General features: G+C 58.5%; 2 protein-coding genes across 2 annotated transcripts; both read right to left on the reverse strand.

The window, feature by feature from the left end:
• Positions 1 to 1695: 1695 nt before the first annotated feature.
• LOC136002708 (CCR4-NOT transcription complex subunit 3-like) lies at positions 1696 to 7000 on the reverse strand. The gene is made up of 8 exons (XM_065657970.1): positions 6869 to 7000; positions 5240 to 5303; positions 4909 to 4976; positions 4433 to 4507; positions 4230 to 4319; positions 3505 to 3633; positions 3022 to 3117; positions 1696 to 1899 (listed from the first exon to the last, which is right to left on the reverse strand). Exons 2-8 carry the CDS (start codon positions 5262 to 5264, stop codon positions 1696 to 1698), a joined length of 687 nt encoding a protein of 228 aa, XP_065514042.1. The 5' UTR covers positions 5265 to 5303; positions 6869 to 7000.
• A 902-nt stretch (positions 7001 to 7902) lies between these two features.
• LOC136002709 (U4/U6 small nuclear ribonucleoprotein Prp31) lies at positions 7903 to 25032 on the reverse strand. The gene is made up of 13 exons (XM_065657971.1): positions 24856 to 25032; positions 23675 to 23735; positions 22650 to 22733; positions 20813 to 20910; positions 18327 to 18433; positions 16811 to 16980; positions 13705 to 13862; positions 13524 to 13613; positions 11998 to 12125; positions 11716 to 11788; positions 11508 to 11636; positions 9946 to 10044; positions 7903 to 8106 (listed from the first exon to the last, which is right to left on the reverse strand). The coding sequence occupies exons 1-13, from the start codon at positions 25030 to 25032 to the stop codon at positions 7966 to 7968; spliced, it is 1515 nt and encodes a 504-aa protein (XP_065514043.1). The 3' UTR covers positions 7903 to 7965.
• Between the last annotated feature and the right edge of the window lie 974 nt (positions 25033 to 26006).

The raw sequence follows: 26006 nt of genomic DNA on the forward strand, positions 1-26006 counted from the left end.
CCCCGAAAATGGAGCGGGATGGGTGGAGAAAGGGGGGGGGGGAAATGGGGGGGGCGGGGGTGGGGTTAAATGGGGGACACACTAAGGTTAAAATGGGGGGGAACCCTCCAAAAATTAAGGGGAGAAATGGGGGGGACACACGCTTTAAAATGGGGGGGGGGGGGTAAAATGTGGGGCAATAAGGTAAAATTGGGGGGGGACAGCGGGGAGACACTTTAAAATGAGGGGGATGGGGTGGAAAAGGGGGGGCAGGGGGGGTTAAATGGGGTGGGGACACCCCAAAAATGGGGGTTAAATGGGGGGGACACCCCAAAAATGGGGGGGGACACCCCGAACCACCCCCCCCACCTCGCTGTCCGTCAACCGCCCCGTTTCTTGTCGTCCTCCGAGTTCTCCTGGGGGGGGGACCACACATATTTTATTAGGGGGGGGGTCACGCCCCTCCCCCCCACCCCTCCCCCACCCCCCCAGCCCCTCCCCCACCCCCCGAACGGGCCATTTGGGGGCTGGTGGGGGGAGGGGAATCCCCACGTTTTGGGGGTTTTTTTGGGGTGGGGGTCACTCCTGCGCCCCTCCCCCCCCGGCCCCTCCCCCCCCCGACTCACGGTGGGGCAGTTGGGGGAGGGGGGGATGGGCGAGCTGGACGTGGTGGAGGTGGGGGAGGTGCTGCTCTGGTTGAAAATCTCCTCTTCCAGCTGCCCCGGCCCGGGGGGGACGTGGCCACCAGGGCCTGTGCTGGGGGGGAACACGGGGGGTGGGGGAGACACATCAGGACCCCCCACCAAAAAAAAAAGGAAAAAAAAACGGCGAAAAAGGCGAAAAACCGCCAATTTCGGCCTAAAAACAACCCAGAAATGACCCCAGAAACCATCCCCCCCTCCCCGAACTATCCCTTAATAAAGCTTCCCCAGGAAAGTTCCCTCTAAATAAAGTTCCCCCGAAGTTCCAGCCCCCCCCCAAACCCGCTCCCCAAACCCACCTTTTGCTCCCCCAACCCCCATTTTCCCAATAAAATCTTTTTTTCCCCCTTGAACCCGTATTTCCCAAAAACCCTCATTTTTCTCCCCCAACCCAAGTTTAACCTCAAAACCCCCATTTTTCCCCCCAAAACCCCCATTTTTCCCCCCCAAACTCCCATTTTTTCCCATTTCTTCCCCAATTTTCTAATTTTCCCCCGAACTCCCATTTTTTCCCATTTCTTCCCCAATTTTCTAATTTTTCCCCCCAAAATTCCCAGATGTCCTCGAGCTCCCAGTTGTTTTACAAGAACCTGTTCCCCCCAACCCCCCATTTTTCCCCCCAACCCCCCATTTTTCCCCCCAAATCCCCATTTTTCCCCCCAAATCCCCATTTTTCCCCCCAAATCCCCCATTTTTCCCCCAAACCCACCGTTTTTTCCCAAATCTCTCGTTTCTGGCCCCAAAACTACTCACAGCTGACCTTGACCTCCACGTTGTTGTACAGGAAACTGTTCCCCCCAACCCCCCATTTTTCCCCCTAAATCCCCCATTTTTTCCCCCGAAACCCCCCGGTTTTGGCCCCAAAAGCACTCCTGGCTGACCTTGACCTCCACAGCATTGTACAGGACCCTGTTGCCCCCAAATCCCCCGTTTTTCCCCCAACCCCCCCGTTTTTCCCGTTTTTCCCCAATCCTCTCGTTTCTGGCCCCAGAAGCACTCACGGATGTCCTCGAGGTCAGGTCGTCGAACAGAAACTCGTTCTCCTCGAAGTCGGGTCCTGCGAGGAGTCCACGTAATACTCCACGTCGTCCTTGATCTTGCGGATGGACTCGACCAGGATGGAGTCGTTGTCCAGCATGCGCAGGATCGTCTCCAGCATCCGCACGTGGAACCGGTGCCGCTCCAGCAGCCGCTTCAGCCCCTCGATCCGGTCCTGCTTCTGGGGGGGGGCCAAAAAGGGGGTTACGCACCCCCCGGGTGGGGAGGGGAGAGATTGGGGGATGGGAGAACGGGGGAGGGGGGATAAAGGGGGAAATGGGGAGTAATGGGGTAAATGGGACAACGGTGCCGCTCCAGCCCCTCGATCCGGTCCTGCTTCTGGGGGGGCCAAAAACGGGGTTACGCACCCCCCGGGTTGGGGAGGGGAGAGACAAATGGGGGGTTAATGGGAGATAATGGGGATTAACGGGGGGTGAGAACGAGACTTGAGCCCCTCGATGCGGGGGGGGGGCAAAACAGCGGGGGGCGGTACCCCCGGGTGGGGGATCGGGAGGAATGAACGGGGTTAATGGGGTTACAGGGTAACGGGCTAACGGGGGTTAATGGGGTTAATGGGGTTAACAGGGTAACGGGCTAACGGGGGTCAATGGGGTTAACAGGGTAACGGGCTAACAGGGGTTAATGGGGTTAACAGGGTAACGGGGGTTAATGGGCTTAATGGGGTTAACAGGGTAATGGGCTAACGGGGGTTAATGGGGTTAATGGGGATTAATAGGGTTAACGGGGATTAATAGGGTTAACAGGGTAATGTGAGTTAATGGGGTTAATGGGGTTAAAGGGTTAACAGGGTAACGGGGGTTAATCGGGCTTAATGGGGTTAACAGGGTAATGGGGGTTAATAGGGTTAATGGGTTAACAGGGTAACGGGGGTTAATGGGGTTAATGGGGTAACGGGGTTAATGGGGGTTAATGTGGTTAACAGGATAATGGGGTAATAGGGGTTAATGGGATTAACGGGGTAATGGGGCTAATGGGGGTGAACACGGGTTAACGAGGTTAATGGGGTAATGAGATTAATGGGGTAATGGGGTTAATGGGACTAATGACGTTAATAGCATTAATGGGGTAATGGGGTTATTGCAGGCTAACGAGGTCAATGGGGTTAACGCGGTAATGGGGTTAACGGGGTAATGGGGTTATGGGCGTCAATGGGAGTTAATGAGGTTAACAGGGTAACGGGGGTTAATGGGGTTAATGGGGTTAACGGGGGTTGACGGGGGAGGGTCACCCCCTCACTGGGCTGTTTCTGGGATAATTAGTGTGTAATTAGGGGGGGCCTCACGTCCTTGTCGCCCTTTTTCTTGCGCGTTTGCACCGACAGCGACTCCACTTCGCTCTCAAACTGGTCGATCTGCATGTTCAGGGTGTCGATGGTGCTCTGGGGGGGGGGCCAAAAACGGGTTAATTCACCCCAAAACCCCCCCACATCCGCCCCCCCATTCATCGGCATGTTCAGGGTGTTTGGAGAGCCCAAAACAACCACCAAATTCACCCCCAGCACCCCCCCCAAAATAACCCTCAGGACCCCCCCCAGGACCCCCCAAAACCCCCCAGGACCCCCCCCAGCCCCAAAATCCCCCCTCCAGCCACCCCAAAAACCTCCTCCCCCCATAACCCACCCTCCATCCTCCTCCATCTCCCACTGGGTCGGGACCCCAAATCCCCCACTTGAGACTCCAAAATCTCCCCCTTAGACACCCCCAAATAATCCCCAAGCCCCCCCAAACCCCCCCAGGCCCCCCCCCAGCCCCAAACCCCCCCTCACCGTGAGCCACTGTCCAACCTCCTCCTTCTCGCGCTGGGCCGGGTCGATTTTCTGCGCCAGCCCCAGCCCCTCCTTGGAATACGCTTTGGTCTTGGTCTCGCGTTCCACCACCTTGAACCGCTCCATTTGCTGCGGGGGCGGGAATAGGCAAAAATTACACGGGGGGGGGTCCCCAAAATCCCTGACCCACCCCCCCCGTGAAAATGGGGAAACGGGGAGGGGATCAACCCCGACCCCCGAAAAGGGGAAAAAGGCCCAAGTTGGGCAAAAGAAACCTCAGGTAAAAGGTGGGATTTTTATAAGGGGGGGTGTTTTTGGGGCCCCCCCCGCTTCACTCAGGGCCCCCCCCACCCTATCCTGACCCCCCCGCTTCACCCTGACCCCCCCGTTTTATTCCGACCCCCCCCGTTCTACTCAAGACCCCTCCAAAACCATTGAGCATCCTCAGGACACCCAAAATGCAGCTGCCCCCAAATTGGGGGAGCCAATAATTTTTTGAGGACCCCCCCAGCTCATTCAGGGCCCCCCCACTTCATCCTCACACCCCATTTTATCCTGCCCCCCCCCATTTTACTCAGACCCCCCCATTTTACTCAGGACCCCCTCCCCCCCAAAACCAAAGGGAATCTCAAAATACAGTCGGACCCTAATTGGGGGGTCATGGGGGGGGGGTCACAATTTTTTGGGGCGACCCCCCCCCCTAATTTGCCCCCCCCGCTATTTACCGTCTCGATGAGTTTCCGGTTCTCGATCAGCTGCCGTTTGTCTTTGATCTCGTTCGACGCCACCCAGGTCTTGATCTGGTCCCTTAAACGCTGCAGGGGGCGGGGGAGATATTTTGGGGGGGGGGGACACCCCAAAATTTGCGTCCCCACCCCTCAGGGTCCCTGTGACCCCCTCCCCGTGGGTTTTGGGGTCCCCCACCTACCTGTAATTTTTTAATTTCTTTCTTGAGGTCGGCCTCGTATTTCTCTTTCTGGTTGGCGTTGGCGGCATTGTGGAGCTGGGGGGGAAATAATGGAAGGAACTTGGGGGGGGGGCAAAAATATGGGGCGAAATGGGCAAAAATTGGGGGGTCCCAAAGGGGGGGGGGGGGGGGGCCGCAAAAAATTGGGGGTGATGAGGGGGTAAAAACAGGAGAAGGGACCAAAAATAAGGAAGGGAAAGGGGAGGGTTTGGGGGTCAGGGGTGTTTTTGGGGGTCCCGGGGGGTGTTGGGGGGTCAGGGGGGTTTAGGGGGGTCCTGGGGTGTTTTTGGGGGGTCCCAGGGGGTGTTGGGGGGTCTGGGGGAGTCCTGGGGTGTTTTTGGGGGGTCCCGGGGGGTGTTGGGGGGTCAGGGGGGTTTAGGGGGATCGGGGGGGGGTTTTTGGGGGGTCCCGGGGGTATTTTGGGGTTCCCCCCCCACCTTTTGCCAGATGTCCTCGAACTGCTCCACCCCCTCCGCCACCTTCTTCAGGCACCGGTCGATCTCACCTGGGGGAGGGACGGGCCTCGTTAGTGCTAATTAGCGCTAATTAGCGGCGTTGTGACCCTGCCCGGTCTCCTTAGTGCTAATTAGAGCTGCCCCGCCCGGCCACGCCCTCGCCCGTGTGGCCCCACCCCGCGCTGCCTTCATTAGCGCTAATTAGCGCCTCCCCAGCCCCACCCTGCCCCCCCCCCCGGCCTCATTTGAACTAATTAGCCCCCCCCTCCCCCCCGCCAGCCCCACCTCGTTAGCACTAATTAGCAGCACTCACCCTGCAGTTTCCTCTTGTCAGCCATGGTGTCACCGGGGGGATCTCGGCATCACTGGGGTGGACGCTGGGGGGAGAGGGGGGGTCAGGGACCCCAGGGACCCCCCAAAACCCCAACCCCCCCAGGACTCCCCAACTCCCCCCAGGGACCGCCCAAACCCCCAGGGACCCCCAAAACCTCCCCCAGGGACCCCCCAAAACCTTCCCCAGGGATCCCCCAAACCCCCAGGGACCCCCAAAACCTCCCCCAGGGACCCCCCAAACCCCCAGGGACCCCAAAACCTTCCCCAGGGACCCCCCAAAACCCCCTAAACCTCCCCCAGGGACCCCCAAAACCTTCCCCAGGGACCCCCCAAACCCCCAGGGACCCCCAAAACCTTCCCCAGGGACCCCCCAAACCCCCAGGGACCCCCAAAACCTCCCTCAGGGACCCCCAAAACCTTCCCCAGGGACCCCCCAAAACCCCCTAAACCTCCCCCAGGGACCCCCCAAAACCTTCCCCAGGGACCCCCCAAAACCTCCCCCAAGGACCCCCCAAAACCTTCCCCAGGGACCCCCCAAAACCTTCCCAGGGACCCCCCAAACCCCCAGCATCTCCCCCAGGGACCCCCCCAAAATCACCCCCAGGGACCCCCCAAATCTCCCCCAGGGACCCCCCCAACACCCCCAAAATCTCCCCCAGGGACCTCTCAACCCCCCCACCCCCCCAGGGACCGCCAAAATCTCCCCCAGGACACCCCAAAATCTCCTCCAGGGACCCCCAAACCCCCAACGCCCCCAGTGTGCCCCCAAAACCCCTGTAGACCCCCCAGAGGCTCCTCCCCCTGACCCCTATAGCCCCGCCCCCTCCGAGCCCCGCCCCTCCAGGCCCCGCCCATTCCCCCCCCCGGGGCCCTTTGGGGGCCGCCCCTATAGATTCCTATAGAGCCCCTATGGGTCCCCATAGGCCCCTGCAGAGCCACTGCAGACCCCTACGGACCCCTCTAAACCCCTATAGAGCCTTTGCAGACCGCTATAGAACCCCCATACCCGCCTATAGATCCTTATAAACCCCTATAGAGCTCTCGCAGAGGCCCACGGAACCCTATACAGCGCCTATACGCCTCTACAGGTCTCTATAGCACCTCCAGAAGCTCCTCCGGACCCCTATAACAGCTCCATATGTTGCTATACAGCGGCTACGCACCCCGCAAAACCTTTATATACTTCTATATGTTCCTACAGACCCCTACAGCGCCACAAAGAGCCCCCACAGCTCTCTATAAGCTCCTATAGACCCTCTGGAAACTCATCCAGAGCCCTATGGAGCTGCCATACGTCTCTATAGAACCACTATAGGCACCTATAGACCCCCATGGAGCCTCTGCGGATTCCTATAGAAGCCCCACACGCGACTATATAGTCGCTATATGGCTGTATATGTCTGTATACACCCCCATATGTCTCTATAAGCGCTGGTATATCCTTACAGGGCTCCTATACGCCGCTATATGCCCCATATGTCCCCACATAGGCCCCTACACCCCTCAGGCCCCACATCCGCGGCCCCACAGGCCGCTACAGGCCCCTATAGGCGCCTCCCCCCCCACTATATCGCCTCCCCCCGCCCCTATATCGCCTCCCCCCCCTCACCGGAGCTCGCGGGCCGGGGCTCTGTCGCGGTCGCTGCCGGGGGGCGGGAACTATCGCGATAGAGTCGCGGCCGCTCCCCCCGCTGCTCCGGCTGCGGCGGCATCCAAGATGGCGGCGGCGCCCGGCGGCCGCCTCACCGCCCCGCCCGCCGGGCCCCGCCCCCCGAGCGCCGCCATTGGCCGAGGCGCGCGTCCGTCACGCGGCGCCGCCCGCCGATTGGCGGAGAGCGGGGGAGGAGGGCGGGGAGAGAGCCCGCGCGGCCACGCCTCCCCGCCGAGCTGTCAGTCAACGGGGACGCCTCAGTGTTTATGGGGGGGCGTGGCCACGCACATAATGAGGCAAGGGGGCGGGCCGGCGCGCCAAAGAGCGCTCTCATTGGCTGGAAGAGCCGCCACTCAAGACGGGGCGGGAGAGGTGTCACGCGGTTCGCTCCCCTCCCATAGGCTGCTGCCGCGGGCGGGAGAGCCAATGGCCGCCAGGCGTGCGCCAGGAGGCGTGGCCAGCTCGGTGGGCTGCCACTCAAAGCTGGAAGAGCCTATCAGAGGCTGGGAAAGTGGCTGAGGCCACGCCCCCCCCCCCAAGGGGACCCAGGTGTTCGGTACACCCCCAAAAAAGGGACCCAGGCGTCCGGGACTCCCCCCAAAAAATGGACCCAGGCATCCGGGACACCCCAAAAAGGGACCCAGGCGTCCGGGAGACCCCTAAAACTCACCCGAAAAAAGGGGACCCAGGAGTCCGGGATCCCCCAAAAAAGGGACCCAGGCGTCCAGGACCCCCCCACAAAATGGACCCAGGCGTCCGGGATCCCCCAAAAAAGGGACCCAGGCGTCCGGGATCCCCCAAAAAGGGACCCAGGAGTCCGGGAGACCCCCAAAACTTGCCCGAATAAGGGGACCCAGGCGTCCAGGATCCCCCAAAAAAGGGACCCAGGCGTCCGGGATCCCCCAAAAAGGGACCCAGGAGTCCGGGACCCCCCCAGAAAATGGACCCAGGCGTCGGGATCCCCCAAAAAAGGGACCCAGGCGTCCGGGAAATAGAAAACCAAAGACGATATTTATTTGGGGGGGCGGTTATGGGGCGGGGGGGACCCGGGGGGGTCAGGGGGTGGCCGGGGGGGGGTCGGGGCTCCCGCTCTTCTCGCCCTTGACCTTGAGGAACTCGGCGGCGCTGGAGAAATATTTCTGGTTGGCTTCGGCCACTTTCTTCTCAGCCGCCTGGGGGTTCACGATCTCCAGCCCCTGGGGGGGGACACGGGGGTCAGGGGGGTTTGGGGACCCCCCCCAGTTTGGGGACCCCGCCCTGTGTTTTGGGGACCCCCCCCTGGTTTGGAGACCCCCCTGGTTTGGGGACCCCCCCCTGGTTTTGGGGACCCCCCCTGTGTTTTGGGGACCCCCCCGTGTTTTGGGGACCCCCCCTGTGTTTTGGGGACCCCCCCGGTTTAGGGACCCCTCCTGGTTTTGGGGACCCCTCCTGGTTTTGGGGACCCCCCCACGGTTTTGGGGACCCCCCCGTGTTTTGGGGACCCCCCCCCGTGTTTTGGGGATCCCCTCCTGTGTTTTGGGGACCCCTCCTGGTTTTGGGGACCCCCCCATGGTTTTGGGGATCCCCCATGGTTTTGGGGACCCCCCCTGGTTTTGGGGACCCCCCTGTGTTTTGGGGACCGCCCCTGGTTTGGGGATCTCCCCCGTGTTTTGGGGACCCCCCCCCTGGTTTTGGGGGACCCCCCCCTGGTTTGGGGACCCCTCCCCTGGTTTGGGGATCCCCCTGTGTTTTGGGGACCCCCTCCTGGTTTTGGGGACCCCCCCCGTGTTTTGAGGATCCCCCTGGTTTGGGGCCCCCCCTCCCGCTGTATTTTGGGGACCCCCCCGGTACCTGCAGGGGGTGATTTGGGGCGATTTTGAGGTATTTTGGGGGGTACCTGCAGGGGCGGGTTTTGGGGTATTTGGGGGTGATTTGGGGGTGATTTTGGGGTGATTTTGGGGTGATTTTGGGTGCTCTGGGGTGATTTGGGGTGATTTTGGGGTGATTTGGGGTGATTTTGGGGTGCTCTTGGGGTGATTTTGGGGTGATTTTGGGGTGCTCTGGGGTGATTTGGGGTGATTTGGGGTGATTTTGGGGTGATTTAGGGGTGCTCTGGGGTGATTTTGGGGTGATTTTGGGGTGATTTTGGGTGCTCTGGGGTGATTTTTGGGTGCTCTGGGGTGATTTAGGGGTGATTTTGGGGTGATTTTGGGTGCTCTGGGGTGATTTGGGGTGCTCTGGGGTGATTTTGGGGTGATTTTGGGGTGCTCTGGGGTGATTTTGGGGTGATTTTGGGGTGCCTTGGGGTGATTTTGGGGTGATTTTGGGGTGATTTTGGGGTGATTTTGGGGTGCTCTGGGGTGATTTTGGGGTGATTTTGGGGTGCTCTGGGGTGATTTGGGGTGATTTTGGGGTGATTTTGGGGTGCTCTGGGGTGATTTGGGGTGATTTTGGGGTGATTTTGGGTGCTCTGGGGTGATTTTGGGGTGATTTTGGGTGCTCGGGGGTGATCTGGGGTGATTTTGGGGTGATTTTGGGTGCTCGGGGGTGATTTGGGGTGATTTGGGGTGATTTTGGGGTGATTTTGGGGTGATTTTGGGGTGATTTGGGGTGATTTTGGGGTGATTCTGGGGTGATTTTGGGGTGCTCTGGGGTGATTTTGGGGTGATTTGGGGTGCTCTGGGGTGATTTGGGGTGATTTTGGGGTGATTTTGGGGTGATTTTGGGTGCTCTGGGGTGATTTTGGGGTGATTTTGGGGTGATTTTGGGTGCTCTGGGGTGCTCTTGGGGTGATTTGGGGTGATTTTGGGGTGATTTTGGGTGCTCTGGGGTGATTTGGGGTGATTTTGGGGTGATTTTGGGGTGATTTTGGGTGCTCTGGGGTGCTCTTGGGGTGATTTGGGGTGATTTGGGGTGCTCTGGGGTGATTTGGGGTGATTTTGGGGTGATTTTGGGGTGATTTTGGGGTGCTCGGGGGTGATTTGGGGTGATTTTGGGTGATTTTGGGGTGCTCTGGGGTGATTTGGGGCGCTGGGGGGTGCCCGGGGCGCCGGTACCTGCAGGGGGGTGAAGGCGACGCTGGAGGCCGTCCCGGAGCTGCGGTCCCTGATGGTGGATTTCCCGCCGTACACCACGTTCTGCTTCTGCAGCGTCCGCTGCGGCGCCACCGCAACCAACGGCGTCAATCAGCGCGCGGCGTTAATTGGGGCACGACGGAGAGTCGGGGGGGCCGGGGGGGGACGAGGGGCAAAGGAGCTTAATTGAGGGGGGGGTTAATGAGGGCGGGGGGTTAATGAGGGGGGGGGTTAATGAGCATTGGGTTCTTAATGAGCGGCACAGGGTTAATGAGGGGTGGGGGGTGTTAATGAGGGCGGGGGTGTTAACGAGGGCTGGGGGGTGTTAATGAGGGTGGGGGGTGTTAACGAGGGTGGGGGGTGTTAATGAGGGTGGGGGGTGTTAATGAGGGTGGGGGGTGCTAATGAGGGTGGGGGGTGCTAATGAGGGTGGGGGGTGTTAACGAGGGCTGGGGGGTGTTAATGAGGGCTGGGGGGTGCTAATGAGGGTGGGGGGTGTTAACGAGGGCTGGGGGGTGTTAACGAGGGTGGGAGGTGTTAACGAGGGTGGGGGGTGTTAACGAGGGTGGGAGGTGTTAATGAGAGCGGAGGAGTTAATCAGGGTGGGGGTGTTAATGAGGGCAGGGGGTTAATGAGGGCAGGGTGTTAGCGAGCAGCCGGGGGTGTTAACGAGCAGAAGGGGTGTTAATGAGGGGCGGGGGTGTTACTAAGGAGCGGGGCTGTTAATGAGGACAGGGTGTTAAAGAATGGCAGGGGGGGTTAATGAGAGCAGGGGAGTTAATCAATTAGGGCAGGGGGTTAACGAGAGGTGTGGGTGTTAACGAGGGCTGGGGGGGGTTAATGAGAGCGGGGGGTTAATGAGAGCAGGGAGGTTAATTAGGGTGGGGGGGTTAACGAGAGGTGTGGGTGTTAACGAGGGCTGGGGGGGGTTAATGAGAGCGGGGGGTTAATGAGGGCTGGGGGGGGTTAATGAGAGCAGGGGGCTTAATTAGGGCGGGGGGGTTAACGAGAGGTGTGGGTGTTAACGAGGGCTGGGGGGGTTAATGAGAGTGGGGGGTTAATGAGAGCAGAGGGGTTAATTAGGGCAGGGGGTTAACGAGAGGTGTGGGTGTTAACGAGGGCTGGGGGGGTTAATGAGAGTGGGGGGGTTAATGAGAGCAGGGGGGTTAATTAGGGCGGGGGGTTAATGAGATGTGTGGGTGTTAATGAGGGCTGGGGGGGTTAATGAGAGCGGGGGGTTAATGAGAGCAGGGGGGTTAATGAGAGCAGGGGGGGTTAACGAGAGGTGTGGGTGTTAACAAGGGCTGGGGGGGGTTAATGAGAGTGGGGGGGTTAATGAGAGCAGGGGGGTTAATTAGGGCGGGGGGTTAATGAGATGTGTGGGTGTTAATGAGGGCTGAGGGGGGTTAATGAGAGCGGGGGGTTAATGAGAGCGGGGGGGTTAACGAGAGGTGTGGGTGTTAACGAGGGCTGGGGGGGGGTAATGAGAGCGGGGGGTGCTACCGAGCGGCCGGGGTGCTAACGAGGGCGCTAACGAGGCTGACCTGCAGGGTTTTGGAGATGCGCGCCTTGGTGGCCTCGTTGACCTGGGTCTGACGCACGCGGCCGCTGCCCGAGCGGCCCAGCTGGCCCAGGCTGAAGCCCAGGTCCTCCTGGTACGCGTCCTCCTCGATCTGCGCCCGTTAATTAACCCGTTAACTAACGAAGCGAGCCGCTCGGGTGGCCAGGCGGCTAATTAAGAGCCTCGCCCACCTCGCCAAAGCTCATCCTGTTGGCTTGTTTACGAATCTCCGTCAGCCCCAGTCGCTCCTTCATCTTGCGGTACCTGGGGGCGGGAACCGCCTCGTTAGCGCCCACGGTGATTAATTAATTAGCGCCGTCGCCCCCGCGCAATACCCCAATACTCCCCTTCAACCCGTTTATTTCCCCCCCCAGACCCACTCGGGTGCCCCCAAGGACCCCGAACCCCCCCCCAGCCCAAACGCCGGCCCCGCAGCTCGTTAAGGGCGGTGTTAATTAATTAATTGCGCTCACCGGCGCCCCCCGCGCTTCTTCCTCTGCCCGTCCAGCGGCGCCGGCAGCGGCTTCACCTGCTTGGCCGGGGGCGGCTCCTGCCACTTGTCGAACTTGCGCTCGATCTCCTCCTTCAGCTCGAAGCCCACCTGGGGACCCAGGCGTCCGGGGGGACCCAGGAGTTCGGGGGGACCCAGGAGTTCGGGGGGAAACACAGGGATTTGGGGGGACCCAGGTGTCCGGGGGGACCCAGGAGTTTGGGGGGGACCCAGGAGTTCGGGGGGGGACCCAGGCGTTCGGGGCGACCCAGGAGTTCAGGAGGGACCCAGGACTTGGTGGGGAACACAGGGATTTGGGGGGGACCCAGGCGTCCGGGGGGACCCAGGTGTCCGGGGGGACCCAGGAGTTCGGGAGGGACCCAGGAGTTCGGGGGGGACCCAGGAGTTCGGGGGGGACCCAGGAGTTTGGGAGGGAGCCAGGACTTGGTGGGGAACACAGGCATTTGGGGGGAACACGGGCATTTGGGGGGACCCAGGCGTCCGGGGGAACCCAGGAGTTCAGGGGGACCCAGGAGTTCGGGGGGGAACACAAGGATTTGGGGGGGACCCAGGTGTCCGGGGGGACCCAGGAGTTCGGGGGGAAACACAAGGATTTGGGGGGGACCCAGGTGTCCGGGGGGACCCAGGAGTTCGGGAGGGACCCAGGAGTTCGGGGGGGACCCAGGAGTTCGGGGGGGACCCAGGAGTTTGGGAGGGAGCCAGGACTTGGTGGGGAACACAGGCATTTGGGGGGAACACGGGCATTTGGGGGGGACCCAGGTGTCCGGGGGGACCCAGGAGTTCAGGGGGACCCAGGAGTTCGGGGGGGAACACAAGGATTTGGGGGGGACCCAGGTGTCCGGGGGGGACCCAGGAGTTTGGGAGGGGACCCAGGAGTTCAGGAGGGACCCAGGACTTGGTGGGGAACACAGGGATTTGGGGGGGACCCAGGCGTCCGGGGGGACCCAGGTGTCCGGGGGGACCCAGGAGTTCGGGGGGGACCCAGGAGTTCGGGGGGGAGCCAGGACTTGGTGGGGAACACAGGCATTTGGGGGGAACACAAGGATTTGGGGGGCACCCAGGTGTCCGGGGGGACCCAGGAGTTCGGGGGGAAACACAAGAATTTGGGGGGGACCCAGGTGTCCGGGGGGACCCAGGAGTTCGGGAGGGGACCCAGGAGTTCGGGAGGGACCCAGGACTTGGTGGGGAACACAGGCATTTGGGGGGGACCCAGGTGTCCGGGGGGACCCAGGAGTTCGGGGGGACTCAGGGGTTCGGGGGGGAACACAAGGATTTGGGGGGGACCCAGGCGTTCGGGGGGACCCAGGAGTTCAGGAGGGGACCCAGGAGTTCAGGGGGGGACCCAGGCGTTCAAGGGGACCCAGGAGTTCGGGAGGGGACCCAGGCGTTCGGGAGGGGACCCAGGAGTTCAGGAGGGACCCAGGCGTCCGGGGCGGGGGGGGGGCTCCCCAAAATTCACACCCCCCCCCCAAAACCCAGGCCGCTCACCTTCCCGTCGGGGCTCTCGTGGAAACTGTCGACCCGCGCGGCCAACGTGCACTTGGCCGCCACCAACCGCGCCGCCTTGCGCCGCAGATCCTGGGGCGAAAAACGGCGGGTTTGGGGGTTTTACGGCAACGGGTGGGGGGCACCCATGGGTGCCGGGGTGGGGCGGGGGGGGGGCACCCACCGGGGGGAGCGTCTGCACCAGGTCGCTGTGGTAGATGAAGCCGGTGTGGGGCAGAACCGACGTGCTGGAGAAACCCGAGAGCGTCTTGCGTTGGGCGCCCAGCAGCATGATGTTACAGGCCGGCATCTTGGACAGGGGGGTCAGGCCGCCCGCCAGCCCTGGGGGGGCAACGGGGGGTCGGGGTGGGGGACAGACAGACCCCCCCGGGACACAGCGGGAGGTTGGGAGAAAAGACGAGGGGAAAAACGGGGAGAAAACGGGGAGAAACGGGGCAGAAACGGCCCCAAATGAGGCCCGAGGAGCCGCAGGGAAAGGCCCGACCCCCCCGCAAAGAAACTACAAAAAACGGCCCAAAATGGGCGGAAAAAAAGTCCAAAGCCACCCCCCCCCAAAAAACCTCACAGTTACAGCCCCCGCTCTTAAAATATGAGGAAGCTGGGACAAAACGGGAGGGAAAAAACGGGGAGAAAAAGGGGAGAAACGGGGCAGAAACGGCCCCAAATGAGGCCGGAGGAGCCGCAGGAAAAGGCCCGACCCCCCGCAAAAAAACTACGGAAAACGGCCCGAAATGGGCGGAAAAAAAAGTCCAACCCCCCCCCACGCAAAAAAATCACAAAGTTACAGACCCCCCCACGAAAATATGAGGAGGTTGGGACAAAATGAGAGGGGAAAAAGGGGTGAAAAGGGGGAGAAACGGGGCAGAAACGGCCCCAAAAGAGGCCGGAGGAGCCGCAGGGAAAGGCCCGACCCCCGCAAAAAAACTACAAAAAACAGCCCAAAATGGGCGGAAAAAGTCCAACCCCCCCCCCCCATAAATACACCCGAACCCGTGGACCCCCCCACGCAAATATTGGGAGCTTGGGACAAAATGGGAGCGGGAAAATGGGAGAAAAGGGGGAGAAACGGGGCAGAATGGCCCCAAAAGAGGCCGGAGGAGCCGCAGGGAAAGGCCCCAAAGTGACGGAGGGACCGGGGGACGCAGGAGGTTCGGGGGTTTCAGGGTGTTTCGTGGGGATTTTTGGGCAGGTTTTGAGCAGGTTTCGGGCAGGTTTGGGGGCAGGTTTGGGGGCAGGTTTTGACCGGGTTTTGAGCCGGTTTTGGGCAGGTTTTGAGCAGGTTTCGAGCAGGTTTTGGGCAGGTTTTGGGCAGGTTTGGAGCAGGTTTTGGGCAGGTTTCGGGCAGGCTTTGAGCCGGTTTTTGGGCAGGTTTTGGGCACGTTTTGAGCCGGTTTCGGGCAGGTTTTGAGCCGGTTTTTGGGCAGGTTTGGGGCAGGCTTTGAGCTGGTTTTTGGGCAGGTTTGGGGCAGGCTTTGAGCTGGTTTTTGGGCAGGTTTTGAGCGGGTTTTGGGCAGGTTTTGAGCCGGTTTTTGGGCAGGTTTTGAGCCGGTTTTGAGCTGGTTTTCGGGCAGGTTTTGAGCAGGTTTCGGGTAGGCTTTGAGCCGGTTTTTGGGCAGGTTTTGGGCAGGTTTTGAGCGGGTTTTGGGCAGGTTTTGAGCCGGTTTTGAGCCGGTTTTTGGGCAAGTTTTGAGCCGGTTTTGAGCCGGTTTCGGGTAGGCTTTGAGCCGGTTTTTGGGCAGGTTTTGGGCAGGTTTTGAGCCGGTTTTTGGGCAGGTTTCGAGCTGGTTTTTGGGCAGGTTTTGAGCAGGTTTTGACCGGGTTTTTGGGCAGGTTTTGGGGCAGGCTTTGAGCCGGTTTCGGGCAGGTTTTGAGCCGGTTTTGAGCCGGTTTTGGGCAGGTTTTGGGCAGGTTTCGGGCAGGTTTTGGGCAGGTTTCGAGCTGGTTTTTGGGCAGGTTTCGAGCTGGTTTTTGGGCAGGTTTTGGGCAGGTTTTGGGCAGGTTTTTGGGCAGGTTTTTGGGCAGGTTTTGAGCCGGTTTCGGGCAGGCTTTGAGCCGGTTTTTGGGCAGGTTTTGGGCAGGTTTTGAGCCGGTTTTTGGGCAGGTTTCGGGCAGGTTTTGAGCCGGTTTCGGGCAGGCTTTGAGCCGGTTTTTGGGCAGGTTTTGAGCCGGTTTCAAGCAGGTTTTGAGCCGGTTTCGGGCAGGCTTTGAGCCGGTTTTTGGGCAGGTTTTGAGCCGGTTTTTGGGCAGGTTTTGGGCAGGTTTTGAGCCGGTTTTTGGGCAGGTTTTGGGCAGGCTTTGAGCCGGTTTCGGGCAGGCTTTGAGCCGGTTTTTGGGCAGGTTTGGGGCAGGCTTTGAGCCGGTTTTTGGGCAGGTTTTGAGCCGGTTTTTGGGCAGGTTTTGGGCAGGTTTTGAGCCGGTTTTTGGGCAGGTTTCGGGCAGGTTTTGAGCCGGTTTGGGGCAGGCTTTGAGCCGGTTTTTGGGCAGGTTTTGAGCCGGTTTCGAGCAGGTTTTGAGCCGGTTTCGGGCAGGTTTTGAGCCGGTTTTTGGGCAGCTTTTGGGCAGGTTTCGAGCTGGTTTTTGGGCAGGTTTTGGGCAGGGTTTTGGGCAGGGTTTTGGGCAGGGTTTTGGGCAGGGTTTGGGCAGGGTTTGGGCAGGGTTTGGGCAGGGTTTGAGCCAGTTTCGGGCAGGTTTTGGGCAGGTTTTGGGCAGGTTTTGAGCCGGTTTGGGGCAGGCTTTGAGCTGGTTTTTGGACAGGTTTTGGGCAGGTTTTGAGCCGGTTTCGGGCAGGTTTTGAGCCAGTTTTTGGGCAGGTTTCGGGCAGGTTTTGAGCAGGTTTGGGGCAGGCTTTGAGCCGGTCTTTGGGCAGGTTTTGGGCAGGTTTCAAGCTGGTTTTCGGGCAGGTTTTGAGCAGGTTTTGAGCTGGCTTTTGAGCGGGTTTTCAGGCAGGTTTTGAGCCGGTTTTTGGGCAGGTTTCGGGCAGGTTTTCAGGCAGGTTTTGAGCCGGGATTTGGACAGGTTTTGAGCCGGTTTTGAGGCAGGTTTCGAGCCGGTTTTGGGCAGGTTTTGAGCAGGTTTTGGGCAGGTTTTTAGCTGGTTTTTGGGCAGGTTTTGAGCCGGTTTTGAGCCGGGATTTGGACAGGTTTTGAGCCCGTTTTGAGGCAGGTTTCGAGCAGGTTTTCAGGCAGGTTTTGAGCAGCTTTTGAGCCGGTTTTGAGCGGGTTTTCAGGCGGGTTTTGAGCCGGTTTTTGGGCAGGTGTCGGGGGTCTCACCCATGATCTTGGCGGCGGTGGAGGCCCCGAGGATGATGGAGAGGTTGGGCGCGATGAAGCTCATGCGCGACTCCACGTACTCGTGGATGCGCAGCCGGGCGCCGCTCAGCTCCAGCGCCATGGCGCAGGCCTCCTGGATGCGGCCCAGCTCGTCGTCCGACAGCGCCTGCCTGGGGGGACACCCGCTCAGAAACGGAGCCGCCCGGGCCCCCCCCCGAGCCGCGGGAGCTGGGGACAGAGCGGGACGCGGAAAAACGGGGAGAAAACGGGGAGAAACGGGGCAGAAACGGCCCCAAATGAGGCCGGAGGAGCCGCAGGGAAAGGCCCGACCCCCGCAAAGAAACTACAAAAACAGCCCAAAATGAGCGAAAAAAAGTCCAAAGCCACCCCCCCCCCAAAAAACCTCAAAGTTACGGACCCCCCCTTAAAATATCAGAAGGTTGGAAGAAAATGGGAGGGAGAAAAATGGGAGAAAAGGGGGAGAAATGGGGAAGAAATGGCCCCAAATGAGGCCGGAGGAGCCGCAGGGAAAGGCCCGACCCCCCCGCAAAGAAACTACAAAAACAGCCCAAAATGGGCGCAAAAAAAGTCCAAAGCAACCCCCCCAAAAAAACCCCAAAGTTACAGCCCCCGCTCTTAAAATATGAGGAAGTTGGGACAAAATGGGAGGTGAAAAAAGGGCGAAAAGGGGGAGAAACGGGGCAGAAACCGCCCCAAATGAGGCCGGAGGAGCCGCAGGAAAAGGCCCAACCCCCCGCAAAGAAACTACAAAAACAGCCCAAAATGGGCGGAAAAAAAGTCCAAAGCCCCCCCCCAAAAAAATCCTAAAGTTACAAACCATCTCCTTAAAATATCAGGAGATTGGGACAAAACGGGAGGGAAAAAACGGGGAGAAAAAGGGGAGAAACGGGGCAGAAATTGCCCCAAATGAGGCCGGAGGAGCCGCAGGAAAAGGCCCGACCGTCCCCCAAAAAACTACAAAAAACGGCCCGAAATGGGTGGAAGAAAAGTCCAAAGCCACCCCCCTCCAAAAACCTCAAAGTTACGGACCCCCCCTTAAAATATCAGGAGGTTGGGACAAAACGGGAGGGAAAAAACGGGGAGAAAAACGGGAGAAACGGGGCAGAAACGGCCCCAAATGAGGCCGGAGGAGCCGCAGGGAAAGGCCCGACCGTCCCCCAAAAAACTACAAAACCAGCCCAAAATGGGCTGCAAAAAAACTCCACCCCCCAAAAAAACCACCTCCAACTTACAGGAACCCCCCCAAAATAACCCCCAACCCTCAAATATTTTTGGGGACCCCCCCAAGTCATTGTGTGCCCTCTTCCCCCCCAAATTACAGATAAAAGCTCGAGAATGACTGAAACCCCCCCAAACGGGAGCCGGGATCCCCCCACGCCGTCCCCCCGGCCCCGGTTTCGGGGTCCCCCTGGTTTTGGGGTCCCCCCGGTTTTGGGGTCCCCCCGGTTTCGGGGTGCCCCCGGTTTCGGGGTCCCCCCGGTTTTGGGGCGCTCACCCCTGGGTGGTCGAGGCCGTGACGCTCACGACCATGATGGTGGCGTTGGTCAGGATCTGCTGCACGTTCTCGTTGTTCTTGCACCGGTCCAGGCTGTTCCCCAGCTCCTGAAACCAGATTTGGGGGGGGGGACGCAATGAGGTGACCCCCCCCCCCCCCGCCTTGGGGGACCCCAAAACCGCCCCCCCCGGCCACAAGAGTGAATCCCGGGGGCTCAAAAATCACCCGCGAGGGCCTAAAAATCAACGGGAGGGACCCAAAAATCACCCACAGGGACCCAAAAAACACCAAGAAGGGTCCAAAAACCACCCAGAGGGGCCCAAAAAACACCCACAGGAACCCAAAAATCACTCAAAGGGACCCAAAAATCACCCACAGGGACCCAAAAATCAGCCATAAGGGCCCAAAAAACACCCACAGGGACCCAAAAATCACCCATAAGGACCCAAAAATCACCCACAGGGACCCAAAAATCACCCATAAGGGCCCAAAAATTACCCACAGGGCCTGAAAAAAACACCCAATGGGACCCAAAATTCACACAAAAGGACCCAAAAAATACCCATAAGCACCCAAAAAACACCCAGAGAGACCCAAAAATCACTCAAAAGGACCCAAAAATCACCCAAAGGGACCCAAAAATCAGCCATAAGGGCCCAAAAATCACCCAGAGGGACCCAAAAAACACCCACAGGGACCCAAAAAACACCCAAAGGGACCCAAAAAGCACCCATAAGGACCGAAAAAACACCCAGAGAGACCCAAAAATCACTCAAAGGGACCCAAAAATCACCCAAAGGGACCCAAAAATCAGCCATAAGGGCCCAAAAAACACCCACAGGGACCCAAAAATCACCCACAGGGACCCAAAAAACACCCATAAGGGCCCAAAAATTACCCACAGGGACTGAAAAAACACCCAATGGGACCCAAAATCCACAGAAAAGGACTCAAAAAACACCCATAAGCACCCAAAAAACACCCCGATGGGCCCAAAAAACACCCAAAAATCACCCAAAAATCACTCAAGGGGACCCAAAAATCACCCAAAGGGCCCAAAAAACACCCACAGGGACCCAAAAATCACCCACGATGACCCAAAAATCACCCACAGGGACCCAAAAAACACCCATAAGGGCCCAAAAATTACACACAGGGACTGAAAAAGCACCCACAGGGACCCAAAACTCACACAAAAAGACCCAAAAAACACCCCTAAGCACCAAAAAAACACCCTGATGGGCCCAAAAATCACCCACGATGACCCAAAAAACACCCAAAGGGACCCAAAAATCACCCACAGGGACCCAAAAAACACCCACAGGGGCCCAAAAATCACCCATAAGAACCCAAAAAACACCCACAGGGACCCAAAAATCATCCAAATTACCCAAAAATCACCCACAGGGACCCAAAAATCACCCACAGGGACCCAAAAATCAGCCATAAGAACCCAAAAAACACCCACAGGGACCCAAAAATCACCCATAAGGACCCAAAAATCACCCACAGGGACCCAAAAATCACCCACAGGGACCCAAAAATCACCCACAGGGACCCAAAAAACACCCACAGGGACCCAAAAAACACCCATAAGGACCCAAAAATTACCCACAGGACTGAAAAAAACACCCAAAGGGACCCAAAATTCACACAAAAGGATCCAAAAAACACCCATAAGCACCAAAAAAACACCCATAAGCACCCAAAAAACACCCCGATGGGCCCAAAACACACCCAAAGGGACCCAAAAATCACTCAAGGGGACCCAAAAATCATCCAAATTACCCAAAAATCACCCACAAGGACCGAAAAATCACCCACAGGGACCCAAAAATCACTCAAAGGGACCCAAAAAACACCCACAGGGACCCAAAAAACACCCACAGGGACCCAAAAAACACCCATAAGGGCCCAAAAATTACACACAGGGACTGAAAAAACATCCACAGGGACCCAAAATTCACACAAAAGGATCCAAAAAACACCCATAAGCACCAAAAAAACACCCTGATGGGCCCAAAAATCACCCATGATGACCCAAAAAACACCCAGAGGGCCCCAAAAAACACCCAGAGGGACCCAAAAATCATCCAAATTACCCAAAAATCACCTACAGGGACCCAAAAATCACCGAAAGGGACCCAAAAATCAGCCATAAGGGCCCAAAAATCACCCAGAGGGACCCAAAAATCAGCCGTAAGGGCCCAAAAAACACCCACAGGGACCCAAAAATCACCCATAAGGACCCAAAAATCACCCACAGGGACCCAAAAATCACTCAAAGGGACCCAAAAAACACCCACAGGGACCCAAAATTCACCCGTAAGGGCCCAAAAAACACCCACAGGGATCGAAAAATCACCCACAGGGGCCCAAAAATCACCCGAAAGGGACCGAACCCCCCAAAAAAAGGGACCCCAAAATCACCGCCGTTCCCCTCCCCGCCCCCCAAATCGCGGTTTTTAGCCCCAAAGCCGCCCCACCTTCACGGTGCGGATGTAATCCAGCGCGTTGGGCACCAGCGACTCCAGTTCGGGGAAACGTTTGGAGTATTTGTCCCGGATGAATTTGTGGATGATGTCTGGGGGGGGACCCCGAAACGCCCCGAATTCAGCCCAAAATTCACCCCGAAACGCCCCAAATTCAGCCCAAAATTCGCCCCGAAACCCCTGAGCGCGGGGACCCCGAAACGCCCCGAATTCAGCCCAAAATTCACCCCGAAACGCCCCAAATTCAGCCCAAAATTCACCCCGAAACCCCTGAGCGCGGGGACCCCGAAACGCCCCGAATTCAGCCCAAAATTCACCCCGAAACGCCCCGAGTTCAGCCCAAAATTGACCCCCAAAAAGCCCGAATTCAGCCCCAAATTCACCCCGAAACCCCTGAGCGCGGGGACCCCGAAACACCCCGAATTCAGCCCAAAATTCGCCCCGAAACCCCTGAGCGCGGGGACCCCGAAACGCCCCGAATTCAGCCCAAAATTCATCCCGAAACCCCTGAGCGCGGGGAACCCGAAACGCCCCGAATTCAGCCCAAAATTCACCCCGAAACCCCTGAGCGCGGGGACCCCGAAACACCCCGAATTCAGCCCAAAATTCGCCCCCCAAAAAGCCCGAATTCAGCCCAAAATTCACCCCGAAACCCCTGAGCGCGGGGACCCCGAAACGCCCCGAATTCAGCCCAAAATTCACCCCAAAACCCCTGAGCGCGGGGACCCCGAAACGCCCCGAATTCAGCCCAAAATTCATCCCGAAACCCCTGAGCGCGGGGACCCCGAAACGCCCCGAATTCAGCCCAAAATTCGCCCCGAAACGCCCCGAGTTCAGCCCAAAATTGACCCCCAAAAAGCCCGAATTCAGCCCAAAATTCACCCCGAAACCCCTGAGCGCGGGGACCCCAAAACGCCCCGAATTCAGCCCAAAATTCGCCCCGAAACCCCTGAGCGCGGGGACCCCGAAACGCCCCGAATTCAGCCCAAAATTCACCCCAAAACCCCTGAGCGCGGGGACCCCGAAACGCCCCGAATTCAGCCCAAAATTCACCCCGAAACCCCTGAGCGCGGGGACCCCGAAATGCCCCGAATTCAGCCCAAAATTCACCCCGAAACGCCCCGAGTTCAGCCCAAAATTGACCCCCAAAAAGCCCGAATTCAGCCCCAAATTCACCCCGAAACCCCTGAGCGCGGGGACCCCGAAACGCCCCGAATTCAGCCCAAAATTCACCCCGAAACTCCTGAGCGCGGGGACCCTGAAACGCCCCGAATTCAGCCCAAAATTCACCCCGAAACCCCTGAGCGCGGGGACCCCGAAACGCCCCGAGTTCACCCCAAAATTGACCCCCAAAAAGCCCGAATTCAGCCCCAAATTCACCCCGAAACCCCTGAGCGCGGGGACCCCGAAACGCCCCGAATTCAGCCCAAAATTCACCCCGAAACCCCTGAGCGCGGGGACCCCGAAACGCCCCGAAACCCCTGAGCGCGGAGACCCCGAAACGCCCCGAATTCAGCCCAAAATTCACCCCAAAACCCCCCTGAATTCACCCCAAAATTCACCCCAAAACCCCCTGAATTCGCCCCAAATCCCATCAAATTCTCCCCAAAATTCACCCCAAAACCCCCCAAATTCGCCCCAAATCCCCTCAGATTCACCCCAAAATTCACCCCATATCCCCCGACTGCCGGGAGCCCCCAAACCCCCAAAATTCCCCCCAAAACCCCCAAAATTCCCCCCAAAACCCCCCAAATTCCCCCCAAAACCCCCCAAACTCCGCCCGAGCGCCGGGAGCCCCAAAACCCGCGGATTTCGCCCCAAAGCGGCTCACTCAGCTCGTTCTCGATCTCCACCGTCAGGTTGTTGGCGTCCACGATCACTCGATACTCGGGCGCCGCCTCCACCGGCCCCAAAACTGCCCAAAAACGCCCCAAAACTGCCCCAAAACGGCCCCAAAACTGCCCCAAAACACCCCAAAATGGCCCCAAAACGGCCCCAAAAACGCCCCGATTTGGGGCATTTCCAACATCTCCCGCTCACACCGGCGTGGGGGAGGGGAGCAGCCCCACGTTTTGGCGGGAAAGCCACTTTTTTGGGCGGGAAATCGCCTTTTTGCGGGGGGCAAAACTATCTCTTTTTTGAGGAGAAACCTCAATTTTGGGGGAGAAAACCCCCTTTTTTTGGGGGGGAATCTCCTTATTTGGGGGAAAACCCCTTTTTTTTGAGAGGAAAAACCCTTTTTTTTGAGGGGAAAAACCCTTTTCTGAGGGAAAACCCCCTTTTTTTGAGGGGAAAAGCTGGTTTTTGGGGGGCGAAAGCTGTTTTTTGGGGGGCAAAGCCCCTTTTTTGAGGCAAAAAGCCCTTTTTTGAGACAAAACTCAGTTTTGGGGAGGAATACTCTTTTTTGGGGGGAAAAGCTCTTTTTTTGAGAGCAAAATCCCTTTTTTGGGGGGAAAAGCCCCTTTTCTGAGTGGAAAACCCCTTTTTTTTAGAGGAAACCCCATTTTTTGAGGGAAAACCCCCTTTTTTTGAGGGAAAACCCCCTTTTTTTGAGGGGAAAACCCCCTTTTTTGGGGGAGAAAACGCCCATTTTTGAGGGGAACCCCCTTTTTTGGGGGGAAAAGCCCCTTTTTTGAGGGGAAAACCTCTTTTTTCAGGAGAAACCCCCTTTTTTCGGAGGGGAAAACCCCTTTTTTGAGAGCAAACCCCCTTTTTTAGGGGTGAAACCCCCTTATTTTGGGGGGGAAAACCCATTTTTTGGGGAAAACCCCCTATTTTTGGGGGGGGAATCCCCCTTTTTGGGTTGGACCCCGTTTTTGGGGGCAGAAACCCCCTTTTTGGCAGCGCCGTGCTCACCCTCAGCGGCTTTGGGCTGTTTCGTGATGTATTCCTCGATTTTCTGCATGATCTCTGCAAACTGAAAAGCAAAAAAAAAGCACCAAAATTACCATTTTTTGCAGATTTTCACCCCCAGGGTTTCGCGGTTTTTTCGCCTCATTTTCAGGGTTTTCCCCCCAAATTTGGGTGGTTTTTTCACTCATTTTCAGGGGTTTTTTCCCCAAATTTTGGGGGATTTTTCACCTCGGTTTTGGGGAGTTTCCTCTCAAATTTTCAGGGTTTTTTCACCTCATTTTTGGGCATTTGCCCCCTAAATTTTGGGGTTTTCCTGCCTCGTTTTTGGGGCATTTCCCGCGGCTTTCAGGACTTCTTTCTGCCCCATTTTCGGGGTGTTTCCCGCGGGTTTTGAGGATTATTTCTGCCCCGTTTTCAGGCGTTTTCCTCCCAAGTTTCGGGGTTATTTCCGCCCCGTTTTCGGGGCGTTTCCCGCAGATTTTGGGGGTTCTTCCCGCCCCGTTTTCAGGCATTTTCCCCCCAAGTTTCGGGGGTTATTCCCACCCCCTTTTCAGGAGTTTTCCCCCCAACTCTTGGGGTTATTTTCCCCCCAAGTTTTGGGGCGTTTCCCGCAGATTTCAGGATTATTTCCGCCCCATTTTGGGGGCGTTTCCTGCAGATTTCGGGCGTTATTTCTGCCCCATTTTCGGGGGGTTTCCCCCAGGTCTTGGGGTTATTCCCGCCCCACTTTCAGGCATTTCCCCCCCAAATCTTGGGGTTATTTCCGCCCCATTTTGGGGGCGTTTCCTGCAGATTCCAGGCATTCTTCCTGCCCCGTTTTCAGGAGTTTTCCCCCCAACTCTTGGGGTTATTTTCTCCCCAAGTTTTGGGGCGTTTCCTGTAGATTTCAGGGTTATTTCCACCCCATTTTGGGGGCACTTCCTGCAGATTTCAGGGTTATTTCCGCCCCATTTTGGGGGCGTTTCCTGCAGATTTCAGGGTTATTTCTGCCCCATTTTGGGGGCATTTCCCGCAGATTTCAGGGCTATTTCCGCCCCATTTTGGGGGCACTTCCCGCAGATTTCAGGGTTATTTCCGCCCCATTTTGCGGGCGTTTCCTGCAGATTCCAGGCATTCTTCCCGCCCCGTTTTCAGGAGTTTTCCCCTCAAGTTTCGGGGCGTTTCCCAGGTGCCGGGGCTCTCACCGTCCTGCTGTCCCACAGCTTCGCGATGCTCTTGACGGAGTCGCTGGCGCCGTCGGGCGGCGGCTCCTCCCGAACGTCCTCGATCGGCGGCTCCTCGTCCTCCCCCTCCCCCCCCTCCCCCTCCCCCTCCCCCGCCGCCTCCTCCAGGTCGGCCAAGAGCTCGTCGGCCAAAGACATCGCTGGGGGGGCACAAACGGGGGGCCCCGAATTAGCGCGGGGAACCAGAGACCCCCCCCCAAAGCCCCTCTCGCCACCCCCCAAAACTTCTGTTATAGCCCCAAAATTCGCCTCCCCCCACCCCCCCAAATCCTTCCCCTCCCCCCAAATCCCCCTCCCCACTCCCCCAATTTCCTGTTATAGCCCCAAAATTCGCCTGCCCCGCCCCCAAAATCCTCCACCTCCCCCCAAATCCCCCTCCCCACTCCCCAAATTTCCTGTTATAGCCCCAAAATTCGCCTCCCCCCCCCAAACATCCTTCCCCTCCCCCAAATCCCCCTCCCCACTCCCCAAATTTCCTGTTACAGCCCCAAAATTCGCCTCCCCCCACCCCCCCAAATCCTTCCCCTCCCCCCAAATCCCCCTCCCCACTCCCCAAATTTCCTCTTATAGCCCCAAAATTCGCCTCCCCCCCCAAACATCCTTCCCCTCCCCCCAAATCCCCCTCCCCACTCCCCCAATTTCCTGTTACAGCCCCAAAATTCGCCTCCCCCCACCCCCCCAAATCCTTCCCCTCCCCCCAAATCCCCCTCCCCACTCCCCAAATTTCCTGTTATAGCCCCAAAATTCGCCTCCCCCCGCCCCCAAATCCTTCCCCCACCCCCCATATTCCCCTCCCCACCCCCCAAATTTCCTCTTATAGCCCCAAAATTCGCCTCCCCCCCCCAAACATCCTTCCCCTCCCCCCAAATCCCCCTCCCCACTCCCCCAAATTTCCTGCTATAGCCCCAAAATTCGCCTCCCCCCCCAAACATCCTTCCCCTCCCCCCAAATCCTCCCCCTCCCCCAAATCCCCCTCCCCCCAATCTCCTCCCCCCCAAATCTCCTGTTATAGCCCCAAAATTCGCCTCCCCCACCCCCAAACCTCCTCCCCCACCCCCAAACCTCCTCCCAGGCCCCCAACCCCCCTCCCCCACCGCAGACACCCCCTCCCC

This window comes from Caloenas nicobarica, unplaced genomic scaffold, assembly GCF_036013445.1.
Source record: "Caloenas nicobarica isolate bCalNic1 unplaced genomic scaffold, bCalNic1.hap1 Scaffold_1648, whole genome shotgun sequence".
Lineage (NCBI taxonomy): Eukaryota > Metazoa > Chordata > Aves > Columbiformes > Columbidae > Caloenas > Caloenas nicobarica.